The sequence below is a fragment of the Sceloporus undulatus genome, chromosome 3, assembly GCF_019175285.1.
Source record: "Sceloporus undulatus isolate JIND9_A2432 ecotype Alabama chromosome 3, SceUnd_v1.1, whole genome shotgun sequence".
NCBI classification, from domain to species: Eukaryota; Metazoa; Chordata; class Lepidosauria; order Squamata; family Phrynosomatidae; genus Sceloporus; species Sceloporus undulatus.
The window spans coordinates 67,753,718-67,770,384 of NC_056524.1; the positions used below are offsets into that span (position 1 = coordinate 67,753,718).

At 38.2% G+C, this 16,667-nt stretch overlaps 1 protein-coding gene across 2 annotated transcripts in view; it reads left to right on the top strand.

Annotated features, from left to right (window-relative positions):
* The window catches only part of MORC3 (MORC family CW-type zinc finger 3), a 42,173-nt gene that overhangs the window by 20,770 nt on the left and 4,736 nt on the right, over window positions 1-16,667 (top strand). The window contains exons 6-15 of one of the 2 annotated variants that reach the window (XM_042458360.1): window positions 1,284-1,434; window positions 2,745-2,876; window positions 4,234-4,353; window positions 7,147-7,244; window positions 8,051-8,152; window positions 8,247-8,369; window positions 8,927-8,995; window positions 12,744-12,786; window positions 13,435-13,595; window positions 13,741-14,590. In XM_042458360.1, the coding sequence (XP_042314294.1) occupies window positions 1,284-1,434; window positions 2,745-2,876; window positions 4,234-4,353; window positions 7,147-7,244; window positions 8,051-8,152; window positions 8,247-8,369; window positions 8,927-8,995; window positions 12,744-12,786; window positions 13,435-13,595; window positions 13,741-14,590 (1,849 nt within the window). The remainder of the gene's footprint in view (window positions 1-1,283; window positions 1,435-2,744; window positions 2,877-4,233; window positions 4,354-7,146; window positions 7,245-8,050; window positions 8,153-8,246; window positions 8,370-8,926; window positions 8,996-12,743; window positions 12,787-13,434; window positions 13,596-13,740; window positions 14,591-16,667) is intronic. The other variant, XM_042458361.1, reaches the window with a different exon arrangement.

Below are 16,667 nucleotides of genomic sequence, written 5' to 3' on the forward strand. Positions count from 1 at the left end.
GAGGATGCCACTTTAACCTCTTTGGGGAAAGAGTTTGAGAGCCTGGGGGCAGATGCTGATAATATCCTCTCCCATGTTCCCACCAGAAGTATGTGTGAGGGAGGTGAGACAGAGAGAAAGGCCTCCCAAGCAGATCTCAAATCATGAACAGGTTTGTAAGAGAAAATACAATCCTTCATATAAGCTGAATCTGAGCTGCCCAGGTGCTCAAACCAAGTAAGATTTGGCCACTGCTAAAAAAAAAAAATCTGTATTTTTAGGTTTATATTCCTTTCAAAATTGTACTTGATTTCCTTTACTCTATCCATTTTACACCGTATTTTATTATTATTCACATCTTCACACTACCAGATGAAATTTATCCCAAAGTAACCTTTCCTTCTCCAGATTATTAGACTCATTCCCATTAGTACTGGTTTTGCCAGGTTTTCAGTAAGGTGAAATGATTATAAGATTACATGAATAAGTCTGGATCATCATAAACAATGATGTCTGTTACCAAGGACTAGAAGACAGCCATCCTTTTTGCTATGCATTCTTCTACATTATCTTGTGAGCATTTGATCCTTTGGGAGGTGGTCAAAAACAGGGGAGAATTCTTTGTAGATTCTGATGTGAATTGACTTCTTTTGCACTTTCTTAGGTTAATATGTGGATTGGAACACCCCAACCATTTCAATTTCACACTTCTTGGAAATTTGTGGTGCAGTTTTTGGCTCAAATAAACACAAACTGGAAGTATCAGCTATCAACATAGTAGGATGAATTCATTAGAAATTCTAAACTATCTGAAACTGAAATAAAATAATTTGGCAATGATAATCTCACAACATGGTCTAATGTGAACAAACTTTACTCAGATCTCCCTAAGGGTTATGCAGATGGCAGCCAGAGGCTGCTCCCGAATGGGAACTGCAGCAACCACATAGGCTTGGTCCCTATCTGGGCCACTGCCACAATCCTCAATCTGGCCACTAGCAAGGACAGCTTTTCACTGCTGGCTCTTCCAATTTGGGGCAGGCTCAACACGGCTTCCAGCCACATTCAGGACAAGTGCCACATCCCCAAACTGACCAGAAGCCGGTACTTTTAGCCCATCTGCTTTGGCCCCTAGTAGTCTTATGATTCTTCCAGGCTGGAACACACACACACACACACACACACACACACACACACACACATATATATATATATATAATAATGGAAATATGCAGATTGTTGAGAGTCCTGCTTCTACTAGTGAGCAAGTAGTTACTTTGGTTCATTTGTATTCTGTTCCATAGGGAGAAAAATCAACAAACAGAATTTGATTTTGATACAGATAAATATGATATTCGGATTCCTGCAGATTTAGATGAAGTAACAGGAAAAAGAGGATACAAAAAACAAGAGAGGCAAGATCAGATTATTCCTGAAAGCGACTATTCATTACGTGTACGTATAGTATTTCTTTACTTAGCTGTACTGTTATGCCTTGTACATATCTTTATATTATGTTATAATCCACTGTATGTAGAATCATGACAGCCAGCATGGCATAGTAGTTTATAATTTGACCAGGAGTCCAGAAGGCCAGGGTCTGAATTCTGACTCCATGGGAACTCATTGGGTGACCTTGCACAAGACACACTCTTGAGGAAAGTAGTGGCAAATCTTTGAGCAAATCATGCCAAGAAACCCTTAGGATAGGGTTGCCATAAATTGAACTTGACCTGGCATAAAATAGCAACATAGAATCATAGTGGTAGAATTCAAAGATATAGCCGTGTTAATCTGTAGAATCAGTATGTAGACAGATCTTGTAGCACCTTTGAGACTAACTGAAAGAAAGAAGTTGGCAGCATGAGCTTTCATAGACTTTAGTCTACCGTCCTTCTCTGAATTTATGGACGATCCGTTCTGGATCCCCCCCATGAATTTGGAAATCTGCATATATTCAAGACCCATAGGCTTGAATGGATACACACTCCCATGCGTGTGCACCATGGACGTGAGCACCATTAACTTTTATGGAGGTTGCCCTTCCATGAATAATCAAAACTGCAGATCTCAAGTCTGTGAAAATGGAGGGGTGACTGTACTTCCTCAGATGCATCTGAAGAGATGCATCTAATGACCATAGTTGAAACTGGACTTGCTACTTCATTTCCATACACAAAGGTTTCTGAATTTGAATTGACATTCTCACATACCAAAGGCATATATATCTCTGTCTCTGGTTTCCACTCTACTAAATGCATCTGAGGAAGTAGACTGAAGTCTATGAAAGCTCATGCAGCCAATTTTTTTCTTTCAGTTAGTCTCAAAGGTGCTACAAGGTCTCTCTACATATAGAATCATAGTGTTTGACAAAATCCAATCAGTATCTCTCCAAGTGGTATTCGGACTACTGTATTTCCATCAGCAAGAAAGGAAGGGAGAAATTCACCTTCTCCTGTAGCATCCCACAGCATCATATGATCAAACAACTGGTGTGGAATCCTGAGGCTGGGCCTGAGACTGAGCCTCAGACCTTGTATTATGATGAGTAAGAAAAGATTCCTCTGCCTCAGCCAACTGAAATTTGTTTAATTTCTCTTTCATGAAGATGCTTTGTGTGAATTTTTCCAATCTGAAATTTTGTCTGAATCTTGAACTTCTATGACATATTTTACATATTTATGGTGCCTTTATTGTACACAGTTTGTTTTTCATCCATTTCAATCTAAAGAAAATTAATTCATAAATTTTCATTTGCTTTTCAGGCTTATTGCAGTATTCTATATTTAAAGCCAAGAATGCAGATTATTATAAGAGGACAAAAAGTGCAAACACAACTGGTTTCCAAAAGCCTTGCCTATATAGAACGTGATGTTTATAAACCTAAATTTTTGGCTGTATCCTTTGACATTGTTGAATGAATGTTGAAGACTGACTAAGAAAACATAAAAAAATTATAGTTAATGTTTTGCCTGTATTTTTTCATAGGCCATATTCACAACCAGTTCAGGACTCCAAAACAATATTTTTGCCAGAATGTCTTCTCACCTCTGGAATATGATTTCAATTATGAAAATATTCTTATTAAAACTTTCCTACTGGCTCAGGGGCTAAAAAATCCCCAAGATGTGATGTTCCATATTTTTCTTCTCTAGGAAGGCACAGTACTAGTGTACTTTCAACATTACTCTTGTGTTTTAAACAGTAACCATGTTGTGCTGCATGGTAACTTAACTTCAGGGATTCTCCTGCATAGTATGTATGAATGAATTGCTATTCACAGCTTGAATTGAAAGCTAAAATCCCAGTCTAACTTGGGGACATACAGACTTTCAGCTGTAAAGTGGAAAGGCTAAACAAGTGCTTCTTATATTGGAAGAAGAGCAGATGCCCGAAGAACTAATGTTCTTTGAAAATTGGTTGTACTGTCAGCCGTCCACATTAGTGAGGGTTAAGAGTGTAGGAATCCACCCACTCACCCTGGCAAAAGTGTGTGTGGGGGGGACACAAATATCTCTAGACATGCCAGATATATGGATATCCTTTCCTCCTTCTCTTTCCCATGACCCGGGTGCATGTGGAGGCATCCTGCATAATGGAGGAAAGGAGCCTGAGAGGGAAGCTAGGGCAAGCAGCAAAGAGGCCATGAGAGACACAAAGGGAATAAGAGTCCCTTGCCTTACTCCACCAAAGCCACTTCTGGGCTGGCTGCCCAAGGGGAGGGACCTGGGAAGTGCAACAGAGTCAAGAGCAATGGTTGGCTGGATGCTTTGTGAGCTGGCTGGCTAGCAGGAGATCGAGATGCAGGCTCACTTGGCAGGAGGGAGATAGCCAGGAGGAGGCAGAGACCAGCTAAGGGCATCATCCAGCAGGGCACTATTTAGGAGGCTCAGCAGTGACAGAGGGCTTTCAGAGGCATCTCCTGCATCCAACCGCCTGCCTGACTGTTTGCTTGCTCTCTTTCTTCAGGTAAACTTACGAATAATCAAATCCACAATAGTTAAACTTGTAAGAACGGAGTGCTGACTATTCTCTAGCTAGAATTTGAAGTTTATAAAATAGTTAATTGAGTTGTTGGTCATTAGAAAAAATTAAAGCAATTTGGCTTACACATTGTAATTCTGAATGAAATTCATAAAACCATAGCTTATCTTGCAGTTAGGATTAGGAGATAATTATGCAAGGACCTCCTTATCTTTTTAAATTTAATTTTACTTAAATATTCAAATGTTTTCTCTAACATGTACAAACTAGCCCAAAACTGTAAGAATTACCTTTGGATTCAACTGCCGAAATAAAGATCACTATGGAATGATGATGTACCATCGAAATAGGCTAATCAAGGCTTATGAAAGAGTTGGCTATCAGCTAAAGGTAAGAACAACTGTATACAGTATAGTTTCATCTTGGTAAACATTTGCTGGATTTATTTAATTAACTGATGGCACACATAATGTAAATTGTTTTTCAGTGCCAAAGCAAAGTGAATTGTTTTTAAATCAAGTGCATCCCAAATCTGAAATGTAAATCATTAAGTTAAATCTTTCCATTGATATTTATTTCCTAATCACCCATGCATACTTTATTTAAACTGAATGCTAACATATGTTAATTTGTCAGGGCCATGCATTACCTGTGGTCTTTCTGTCTGAGCACTTGCAAAAGATAATGCTCAGCAGTACTGTCAGGACCTATAACTGTGCAAGGTGCTAAAAATAACTCAGTGTCTCCACATTCTGTATACAGTACCAAAGAGTACTGACATTACTGTATACAGACCAACAACTATCCAACCAACCATCCACTAACAGCAGCAACCCACCCAGAACATAGGTCACATCCATATTTATACACTTTATCCATGACATGAGTATCTCACACATGTGTCTGCAATAGTCCTCTCACATCAGTCACTTGGATCATGTCTGCTGTGTCATCCTGGGCATATCTTATATGGTGTGGTTGATGACACTCCATGTCAGTCACCATGCTGCAATATTCTGTACAGTGAAATTCAATTCCATTTTTACATACATTGACATAATTTATAATTGACTATAAATACAATTAACCTGTATATTTAAATATGCTGCTGCCCTTGCCTTTAAGGCTGTGTCATCATGAGGCTGTTTTGTCCCAATAATAGATTTTTTTTTAAGTGTGTGGGCTGAGTTTTGTTTTGTTTTTTCCCTTTTTCTCAGGCTTATATCTTCTCAAACTAAGGTACATATGAATGCAAAGGGACCTTGTGTCACTTTTGAGATCTAACTGTGCCAAAGAAGTTGTAGCATGAGCTTTCATAATAGATTTAGTCTACTTCCTTGATGCAACGAAGTCTATGAAAGCTCATGCTACAACGTCTTTCACACAGTTAGTCTTAAAGGCGTTTCAAGATCCCTTTGCATACTGATGTTCCAGGCTAACATATCTCTGTAAGGTACTGTATATGCTCAATTATAAGTCGGGAAATTTATGCCCCAAAATTGACCCTAAAATTTTGGGTCAACTTATATAAGGGTCAGTACATTAGTAGTGCTTAGAAAGGTCCTAAAGCAAGCAAGCCTGATGCCCTATTCTCCATTGAACACCAGTCTGTTTTGCAAGGCTTTGCTTCCTATTGGAAAAACTCCCCATTTCAAAACACTTGCTTCTTTTCTCAATCCGATGTTAAAACCTCTCCTCCAGCACCTGGGAGTCGGTTGGGAGAGGTCCAGAGAACCAGAAAGAGGTACAGAAGTGGTATTTCCCCCTTTCCATCCTTCCTTATAGCCCCCTAAATCTTATCCTCGACTTATCCACGGGTCATATCAAAATCCAGGATTTTGACCCAGAAACCTTCCCTCAACTTATACATGAGATCAACTTGTATGCCAGTATATATGGTATATGTGGTTAGTTATCACAAAGTGCAGCAGTTTACATTGCTATTTAACTCTGTGGGCCCCCAGGGGCAATATTTATATATTTATTGGAAAGAATCTTCAAATGCCCACTGGGAGCTGTTTTTTCATGTTATACTTCCTGTCAGGAAAAAAAAAGGCAATTTCCTCTAAAATGGCCCAGAGAGGACCAAAAACATTGCCCCTCAGGAGACATTTGTTACCAGAAATATATTTTAAAATTCAGGAGATTTAAGATAGGGTGTTATAGCCCTCCAAGCCACCCTGGAGAATAGTGTAGTACCCTTACCTCTGATAGTTTCCCATATCTCATAATATAACAGATAGGAAGATAAACCAGGAGGACCCAGAAGTAAGTGAAAAGTTCAGCAGATTTTTATTAACTTGAGGCCCCAGAGGAATATTTTCCAGACTCTGGAGCAATGGTATAGAAGTGTGTTTACCTTTTTATAGGATTTCAAACAAAGAACTTACATGTCATATATTGATTGGATACATAAGATACAAACACATACACCCCTTTTCATTCATTGGATACAAAACATATACATTTCTTGGTTCTATTAGTGACACCTCTTATCGGAATTGTTTTCTCTCACTGTCTTACATAGTCTCAACCTGGCATTTCTTGTTTTGGTAACTGAAGACACTAAGGGCAATAAGGAGGCCCTGAATACCAGGAGGAGGCCTCTCTGACCTGTTTCTTATCTATCTAGCTATTCTAGCTATTAGTATTTTGCTATTTTGTTACTTTTGTCTTCCTCAATAGAAAGTTTATTTTCAATTTTGCTTGTACACACTTGCAGTCTTCTATGTTTTTGAATTTCATGTGAAAATAGATACTGTTTCTGTTCTATTATTTCTGTATTTTAAACCCCTTCAGGGAAACATTGTTTCCTTCTATGGATTCCAAATTTCAAGAAATACTTACTATGCCCCCCCCCCGCCACTCTCTATAAGTGGTTGTTGTCTTTCCTGACTTTGAGATGTTTAAACTGACAGAGCTATACTACTCCCCCAGTTTTAAAATTAAATAGTCTGCTCTGCCTTCTAGATTGAATGTATGAAGTGAAAAAGCCAAAAGGTATTGATGCTTGCTGACAAATTAAATAGTAAACATTATTTTCAAGAAGTATATTAAGCAATATGTAAGACTTTGCTATTTGGGACAGATATTTCCTGTCTTTAAAAATATTTAAAATAGTAATCATTCACATTCTTAATACTGCGTACTGTGTGCACACTTGAATTTTTTATTCTTTTGCAGGCAAATAATATGGGTGTAGGAGTAGTGGGGATTATCGAATGCAACTTCCTAAAGCCAACCCATAATAAGCAGGATTTTGATTATACTAATGAATACAGGTAAATGTTTATTTCATCAACACAAAATTTTTGTCCACATTATTTTAAAAATGCATAAATATATCACTTGGGTCCAAAACACACTGCAGAAATAATCCAGTCTGAGACTGCTTTAACCACCCTGGCTCAATGCTAGAGAATCCTGAGAACTCTAGTTCATTGTGGCACCAGAGCTCTCCTATAGAGAAGGCTAAATGTCTCACAGAACTACACTTCCCAGAATTCCCTAGCATTGATCCTGGGCAGTTACAGCAGATTCGAACTGGATTGTGTTTTCGATCTTGGTTACTGATTCTTGTCCCTACTTAACACAATTAGTGCAAAGATATGCCTTGAATTTGAACAGTAGTCAGAATCCAACCACAGACTTCCATAATTAGTAACATCCAATTTCCTCTCTAAGATACATGCACATGTGCACACATGTTCATTAGCTTGGCTCTAGATGTGTCCTTTTGAAAACAAAATTCCTTATATTTATAGAAGAAATGTGAAACTCCAGCAAATAATCCAGATGGAAGAAGGAAGTCAGGGGGACATTATCCACCATGCACCACTCACATTGTTCCGGAGGCTCAGCCAAAACTATGTAGTAGTTTTCCAAGAAGAATAAGAGATTGCAGGGGAAAGGAAGAATGGTGCAAATTGCTTCTCTTCTTCAGTGGGCAAGTCCAAGTAGTGGAGGGGTCATTCTGCTCACAGGAAATCTAGGTCTAACCTGTTCTATTCATATTTGCATTTGCTTTCCATGATAAATGATAAATGTGTCTTTATGAGTTACAAAGTGGTTATCTCTTGTTTGTTAGGCTTACAATACATGCTCTTGGTGAGAAGCTTAATGATTACTGGAATGAGATGCAAGCAAAGAAAACAGACTATCCCTTGGAAGTGCTAGTTGAAGATACTCAGTAAGTTCTCAAGAGCAACACATTCACTCATAAATCTCCCCTAACTTTCAAGCCATGCTTGCCTAGTTTTCATGTCACTGGTATTCTATTATAGGAAACGGCCAGATCAGACCTGGGTTCAGTGTGATTCATGTCTTAAATGGAGGAAGCTTCCAGATGGAATAGATCGATTGCCAGAAAAATGGTATTGCTCATACAACCCTGACCCTCAGTTCAGGTAAGTAGGTAAAAATACAGTCGTCCCTCCAGATTTGTGGCTTTCAGATTTGCAGATCCAATTGTTCGTGAGTCCCTCGCTGTGTGCGCATGCATTCCTCTCTCTCCGTCCCTCCCAGGCTTTCCCCGTGAGTGAGGGAAAGGCCAAGGATGGAGGGAACAGCCGAGAAGGTCCATGCACACCGCTAAGGACTTGGGCAAAATTGAGCCCCCTGAAGCCATGGGAGTGAAGGAGGAAGAGGCCAGAGCACCCTCTTTCCTTTGCTCCCAAGGTTTGAGAGCGGTCCAGGGACTTCTTGGGAGTGAAGGAGGAAGCAGCCAGCATGCACTCCCCTGCCCTTCTAGCACCTCAAACAGCTTGCTAGAGTTGTTTAAGGCTTTAGATGGGAAGCACACACGCATGTACTAGTCCCTCCCATTCTTCACAAAATTTTCTAATTCGTGAGGGTAACCACTGTGAATCCAGAGGGACAACTGTAAAAGGAGCTCAGACTCCAAATTGTAGTTACATTACCTGAATCAAAATCGATAACAGCATATCACTTTTTTAAATATTAGAAATTGCAATGTACCTGAAGAACCCGAAGATGATGATTTAATACCATATGAAAAAACACATAAGAAAAAGTGAGTATCACAAAGTAGAAAACAAAGAACTTGAAATATTAGAAAATGACCTGTAAGATTTTAAATTGATATCATGATTCCTATGGTGTGCTAAATAAATGTAGCTGGTTCACTAAACCAAAATATGTCTTGAATTCCTAATAGAAAAATGAATGTTTGGGCCCAAACAGACAGGCCAAAATAAAGCTGCTTTATTTTGGAGCATGGCTTTAGCACAGCTTCCGGCCTCTTAAGATACATGCTTCATTTAAACAGCATGCCTCCAAAGTGACATGAAGCAGCTTTAATTTGGCCTCTCTGTTCAGGCCCTATGTCTCCTTAATCTAATAATTGTTCTACAACACTGAGATTACTAAAATAATTGTGAAGATTTACTAGGAAAAGTAAACAGTTGCTGACCCTAATTCCTGGATATTTTGAATGAATATAGGCCACATAGATTGGATGAGAAAGGAAAAAATCTGTGAAGCTTTTTACAGTTTAATGTGTGTTATATTAGTTGGCATTTATTAGGCAGTCTCATCACACTGGCCTTATTTGTGTCAGGATCATATGCTCTCTTTCCTTTGAGCACAGCTGTGATCAGATTCTATCACTTCCATTTTCAACTAATCACAATTTTTCAATGTGTTTTATGTAACCCATAGTTAGTTAAAAGAAGCAAAAAGAAATTCCAAAACTGCACAACCCACATTATAGGAACATGGAACTTAAGAAGCATGAATAAAGGAAAGGTAGACATAGAAGATTTCATACTTTGCGCAATAACTGGTAAAACGTCCTTTAAATGTGGAGGAAGTGTGACTGTCTGAATGCCTGGTGCGCTTCCTCAAGCGTCATGGAGTCGTTGCTCCCTCTAGCATCCCTGAATCATCTCAAGGGGAGCGGATTTCCTCTGAATGGAAACTTTGCATTCAGAGTAAATCCACTCCCCTTGAGACGATTCAGGGACACTAGAGGGAGCGACAATTCCATGACGATTGAGAAAGTGTGCCAGCCATTCAGACACATGCGCTTCCTCCACGTTTCAGGGATGTTTGAGGGATGTTTTATCAGCGATTGTACAAGATATGGAAATCTTCAGTGTGAAACAAACTATGGAATGTATAGACATTGCAGTATTAGGAATGAGCAAGATAAAGTGAACAGGAATTTTGAGTCAGTGTTTTACACAGGAAATGAAAATCTAAGAAAAAATGGAATGGCATTTATAGTGCAGTAAAATATAGCAAAAACAATGAAAGGATATAATGTAAAATCTGAACAATTAATCATATCAATAAGACTCCAGGGAAAACCCATTAATGTAACCATAAACAAGTTTATGCTCCAACCAGAGATGCAAAAGAAGAAGAAATTTAGAGATTCTACATAGGAATCCAAGAAGAAACTGATCACACACCAAAATGACTTCTTGATAATCATAGATGACCAGAATGCAAAAATAGGAAACAGAACAGAATAAAAAAATGTAGGAAAATTTGGTCTTTGTTCAAAAACCAAATAAGGAAACTGACTGACTGAATTCTGTGAGGCCAACATTTTTTTTTCATTGCAAACACATTCTTCAAGCAACCTAAGAAGTGACTGCACATGGACATCACATAATGATCAATATAGAAATGAAACAGACTACATAATTGGAAGCAGAAGATGGAGAAACTCTATTCTATCTGCAAAAACAAGACCAGGAGCAGATTGCAGCACAGACCATAAATTACTAATTACTAAAGCTAAAGAAGAGCACTAAACCAACCATCATGCCAAAATACAACCTGAAGATCATCACAAAAGGATTTAAAGACAAAATGAAGAACAGATTTGCAATATTAGGCCTAATTGACCAGGAGGCAGAAAAACTCTGAACTGAAGCCAGGGACCTTGTTAAGAAACCAGAAAAACACTGTCTGTAGCCTAAAAGAAAGAAAACCCTCAATTAATGACAGATCAATCCCTAAAAGCAGTCAAGGCTAGAAAAGAAGCAAAAATGAAAGGGGACAGAAATAAAACCAGAATCTTGAATGCAAATATATGATGACTTGTGTGCAGGGATAATAACTACTGTATTAATCAATGAAATGGAAGCTAAGAACAAGAGCAAAAATAAGAACGAGAGACCTCTTCAGCAATATTTGAGAAAACAAGGGAAAATTTAAGCCAGAAGTAGGGATATTTTATGACCAGCAGGGAAACATAGTACATGACCAAGAAGAAATAAAAGAACAATGGAAACAATACATGGAAGAACTCTGTAAAAGGACTGAAAGGATGACAGATTCATTTAAAGAACTATAGGAGGACAAGCCTCAAATTGTAAAAGGTGAAGTGAGAGCTGATCTCAGATCACTTGACAGAAAGAGGTCAACAGGAACTGATGACATACTAATAGAGCTGTTCCAAGCTACAGAGACAGAATCTACTGTAGTTGTAACTAAAATATGTCAACAAATTTGGCAAACAAAATAATGGCCCATAGACTGGAAACACTCAGTATATGTCCTAGTCCTGAAGAAAGGAGACACCTGGAACTGCAGTAACCACAGAACCACTGCATTAATTTCTTATGTAAGCAAGGTGATTTTTAAAATTGGATTGGATTCTGAGCAGGGAGGTGTGAAAATTGAAGGAAGGAACATCAGCAATCTAAGATATGCAGATGACATCATAATACTAGCAGAAAATATCAGAGATATGAAAAGATTATTGAAGAAACTCAAGGCAGAAAGTGCAAAGGCAGGTTTCCAGTTGAATATCCAGAAAACAAAAATACTGACCACAGATTATTTACATAACTTTAAAGCAGACAATGAAGACATTGAAATACAGTCACCCCTTTGTTTTTGCAGGAAATGTATGGGGAAACAATGGGGTGCATGCCTGTGGCCGCCTGCGGCAGCGTGCCTCCATTCAAACCAGTGGCGCTTGAATATATGCACATTTCCATTTTCACAGAGGGAATCGGGAACAGATCCCTTGCAAAAATGGAAGGATGACTGTAATGCAAAATTTTCCTACCTTGGCTCAGTCATTATTACAAATGGAGACTGCAGTCAAGAAATGAGAAGACAACTAGGGCTTGGAAGGGCAGCTATGAAGGAGCTAGACAAGATCCTGAAGTATAAAGATATATCATTAAAGTTAGGATTGTCTGTGCCTTCATATTTCCCACTTCTATGTATGGTTGTGAAAACTGGACAGTAAAGAAATCTGATGCGGGGGGGAATCAACACATTTGAGATGCGATCCTGGATGTAGAGAAAATCAGGTCTAATCTCCCCCAGAAGATGATTAAACTGAGGTTGTCATATTATGGCCATATCATAAGAAGAAAAGATTGACTAGAAAAGACTATAATGTTGGGTAAAGTTGAAGGCAATAGGCAAAGAGGGAGACTGCATCCCAGATGGATAGACTCAATAAGAGAAACCATAAAGACCTTAGATGAGTTTCTGTGGTTAGTTAAATTTTCTAAGTCTAGCTGGAAGGTTTCACATCCCATAGGGACAGATTTTTCTTTTAAACTTGCAGATAAACTATAAATGGAAGTGAAACAGTACATCAATGTTTGGTCCAGATTGCAGTTATGATCATGCTATCAGTACATGGTGAAAAACAAGGTGCTATGTAGAAGACATAACTAGAGCACTTAATTATCACATTTAATTAATACGTATATTGAATTAATTAAATTAATATTAAAAGCACAAAAATAAATATGAGTATGCCATACTTCCTTTTCTCAATACAGAGACAGGGAGAAACTAAAGAAAAGATTGGAGTTTAGCCAACAGGTATGTAATTTTGCTAATTGTTTGTTTTTTCTGTTTTGTTTTATGAAATGCAATGAATGTACATTGTGCATTACATGCTGTATATATTTGTGTTTAAGTTGATTTTTTTTTTTACAAACATTGACCCATAAAAACTGGGTCATCTTATACACAAATCAGTGCTTGAATACAGACCCAGTACAAAGGTAGTGACAAGAAACCCCTCCCTTGCCCAAACCACAGAAAAGGTTGCCCTTTCTCCTTCCTCACCTTTTTCTGCCTGAGTGGGTTCAGCAGCAGCATTGAAGCCCAAAGGACTCTGGCCACCATTTTTAATAAAGGCTTACTGTATAAATATGTCTACAGAAGGACGGCAGTGGCCATTTTCATTAGGGTCTTACTGCACAAGCTTCATGATGCAAATCCTATCAATTTTCCACCTTTGTTCATTTTGCATGACATCACCTGAGAACTATGGGTTTATGCATTTCAGAGATCTGAGGAGACATCATACAGAACAAATAAAGGTAGAAAATGTGTGGGATTTCATAGGCTGGGGGTGTAACCATACATTGCCATTCTGTGGTGGCCAGAGGTTAAGGGGAAAGCCTTAAAAGCAGATGTGAATGTTTTCTTCTCTGTTTGTAACAAAACAATACATTTTTACAGATTTATAATGAAATGTATTTACAAACATCTGCCTTGTCAAATACATCTCCAGCAATGAGTGAAAGATTAAATGTAGATGCTTCAAGTACATCTCTTCCAAGGTCCCTAAACCCATCAGATAATGCCCCAGTATCTTCTCCTCATTCTGACCCTGAAAACAGGTTGGTAAATAAACTACAAGATCTCTTTTTTCCTTTCTTTTTTTTATTTACATCAAAATTGTCTTGTCCCTTATTTTTACATTAAAATATCTGAAGCTTAGCTTTTTAAAGAAAAACTCTTATTTGTCTCTCTTTATTTCAATAGGTTTAAACGCAAACTTTCTAATTCTGAGACACCGCTACCTTTTAAGATCACAAGGGTAACTAGCCACGCATTTGAGAACAGAAGGAATGATAAAGATGATGATGATGATGTTATCATCTTGGAAGAAAACAGTACCCCAAAACCTGTAGATATCACAGAGTGCGATATCAAAATAGTCAAAGTGGAAGGGGGCGCTGATATTGACTATAGCGGCATTGAAACAGAAGGTTCTACAAACAAAGATGCTTGTTTGGAAGCAAAAAGTTCAAAAGGAACTACAGCAACACAAACGGAAAGGGAACAACTTGTAGTAAAGAAGGAAGAAATGGAGGACACCAGAGATAAAAGGCGAGACATTTCAGAATCTGAAATACCCCAAGTAAAGCCTGTTCAGGTTTCAGAGCCTGTGAATGTGGATAGCAAAATAAATGAATTGAGCATTAAGTTGCAGTCTGCCATTACTGAAAAAGAAAGTTACCAAAAACAGTGTAATAACTTGTTGAAAGAGTTAAAGGAAGTAAAGCAAAAACTAGTGGAAATGAATGATAAGCATATGAAAAAGGAAATGTGCCATCAGTCAACAGAAACAAATAGTATACTACCAGATGATGAACTAGAAAAAGGTAAAGAGAGAAGTCCAGAGGAGGTATTAATTCTCTACGAACAGACATTGAATGAAATGAGAAAGTTGAAAGAACAGTGCAATACTCTGCAAAATTTAAAAACTGAATGCAGTAAATGTAAAAGTACAGACAATAAAAGCGAGGTAGATGACATGGCTGTGCAACTTGATGAACTTTTCAGACAGCTGGACAAGTGCAGCATTGAAAGAGACCAGTACAAGAATGAGGTAAGTTCCATACTTCAACTTGTAAAAAAGCCAAGTAGATATAAGTGAAATTTCTTTTTGCTGCTATTATTACCACATTAAATTATTACGCTTTAATCCTGCAAACTGTATTCATGGCTAGATCCCACACATTACAGTTGGATTTAGTTGCACAGTATTTGTAATCTAGATTTATTTGTTCAAAGCTTTAGTGTGACACCTTATTTGAATGTTTTTTACTTGTACACAATTTACATGTACAATTAATGGAATGTTTATACAGATAGAAACAGAGTTTTGCCATAGAAATATTGTGATACAATTTCTGTCCCTGTAAAATTAATGGAGCTGAAATATAAAAGTGAATTATGTTTTAAATATTAGAATAATAGAATCACAGAGTTGGGAGGGGCCCTGTGGGCCATGAAGTCCAACCCCTACTGCTCAGTGCAGGATCACCAACTAAAGCATCCTCAGCAGGTTGCTGCCCATCCTCTTTTTGAAGAAATCCAGAGAGAGACCCTACCACCTCTCTAAGCAATTGATTCCATTGTCATACAGCTCTTATTGTCAAAAAGTTGCTTCTAATTTTCAAAGTCTGTTTTCCTGTAACTTAAAACCATTAGACCTAGTGCTAGCCTCAAAGGCAGCAGAAAACAGGGAGCCCTCATGGCGCAGTGGTTAAATGCCTGTACTGCAACCACTCACTCACAAACCGCAAGGTTGCGAGTTCAATACCAGCCAAGGGCTCAAGCTCGAGTTAGGCTTGCATCCTTCCGAGGTTGCTAAAATGAGTATCCAGATTGTTGGGGGCAATTAGCTTACACTTTGTAAACTGCTTAGGGAGTGCTTAAGTGCACTGATAAGTGATACAGAAATGTACTTGCTATTGCTATTGCTATAAAACAAATGTTCCTCTTTGGAACAGCCCTGGAGATACTTAAAGAGTTCAGTTATGTCACCACGCAATCTTCTCTTCACCATGTTGAACATGCCCATCTCCTTCACTCTTTGCTTATATGTTTCACTATCCACACCTCTTGTCCTCATTGCTCTTCTTTCTGGACCTGCTTCAACTTATCTGTATCTTTTTAAAATGAGGTGCCCAGAACTGAACATAGTACTCCTGACAAGGACTGAGCAGTGCAAAATATTTTGGGACTATTACTTCCCTTGGCTTGGAAGCTATATTTCTATTAATGCAGGCTAAGATAGTATTTGCCTTCTTTGCTGCAGCATTGCACTGTTGGTCCATGTTCAGTTACGATCAGCTAGAATCCCAAGGGCCATTTCCCATATAGTACTGCTGAGCGAAGAATCCCCCATCCTATACCTGTGCATTTGATTTTTGTGACCTAAATGTAGAATTTTGCATTTCTCTCAGCTAAATTTCATTTTATTAGTTTCTGTCAAATTTTCTAATTTATCTAGTTCCTTGTGAATTATGTTTTTATCTTCCAATGTGCTGCCCCTTCCAGTTTTGTGTCATCTTCAGATTTGATAAAGATTCTCTCCAACCCATCAATTAAATCATTGATAAAACATATTGATGAGCATCAGCTCTAGAACAGAACCTTGAGGTACTGTACTCCATTTGAGACGGCCTTCCAATTTGAAGCACAACCACTGATGACAGCTCTTTGAGCATGGTTTTCTAATCAGTTATGGCTCCATATATAGTCAGTTTGCTAATCAAAATATCATGGGGATCTTTGCTGAAATACAGAGTTTTGACATCCACAGCATTCCCACCATCTATTAAACTAGTCCACCTAATCAAAAAACTGTATAAAGTTAATTTGGCAGAAATTGTTCTTGACAACCCATTGTGGCTTCTACTGATCATTGCATTGTCATGCTTGCAGACTCACTCCTGTATAATCCATTAATTTTTTTTTTTCTAATATTGAGGTTTGGCTGACAAGCCTGTAGTTTTCCATTTAATCTTTACTGCCTTTTTTGAAAAGGAGACAATGTTTGCTGGTCTCCAATCCTTTGGCACCTCACCCGTTCTCCAAGATTTTTCAAAAATGATGCCGAGTGGTTCTGTGAGTATGTCAGCAAGTTCCTTCAATATTCTGAGATGCATTTCATCTGG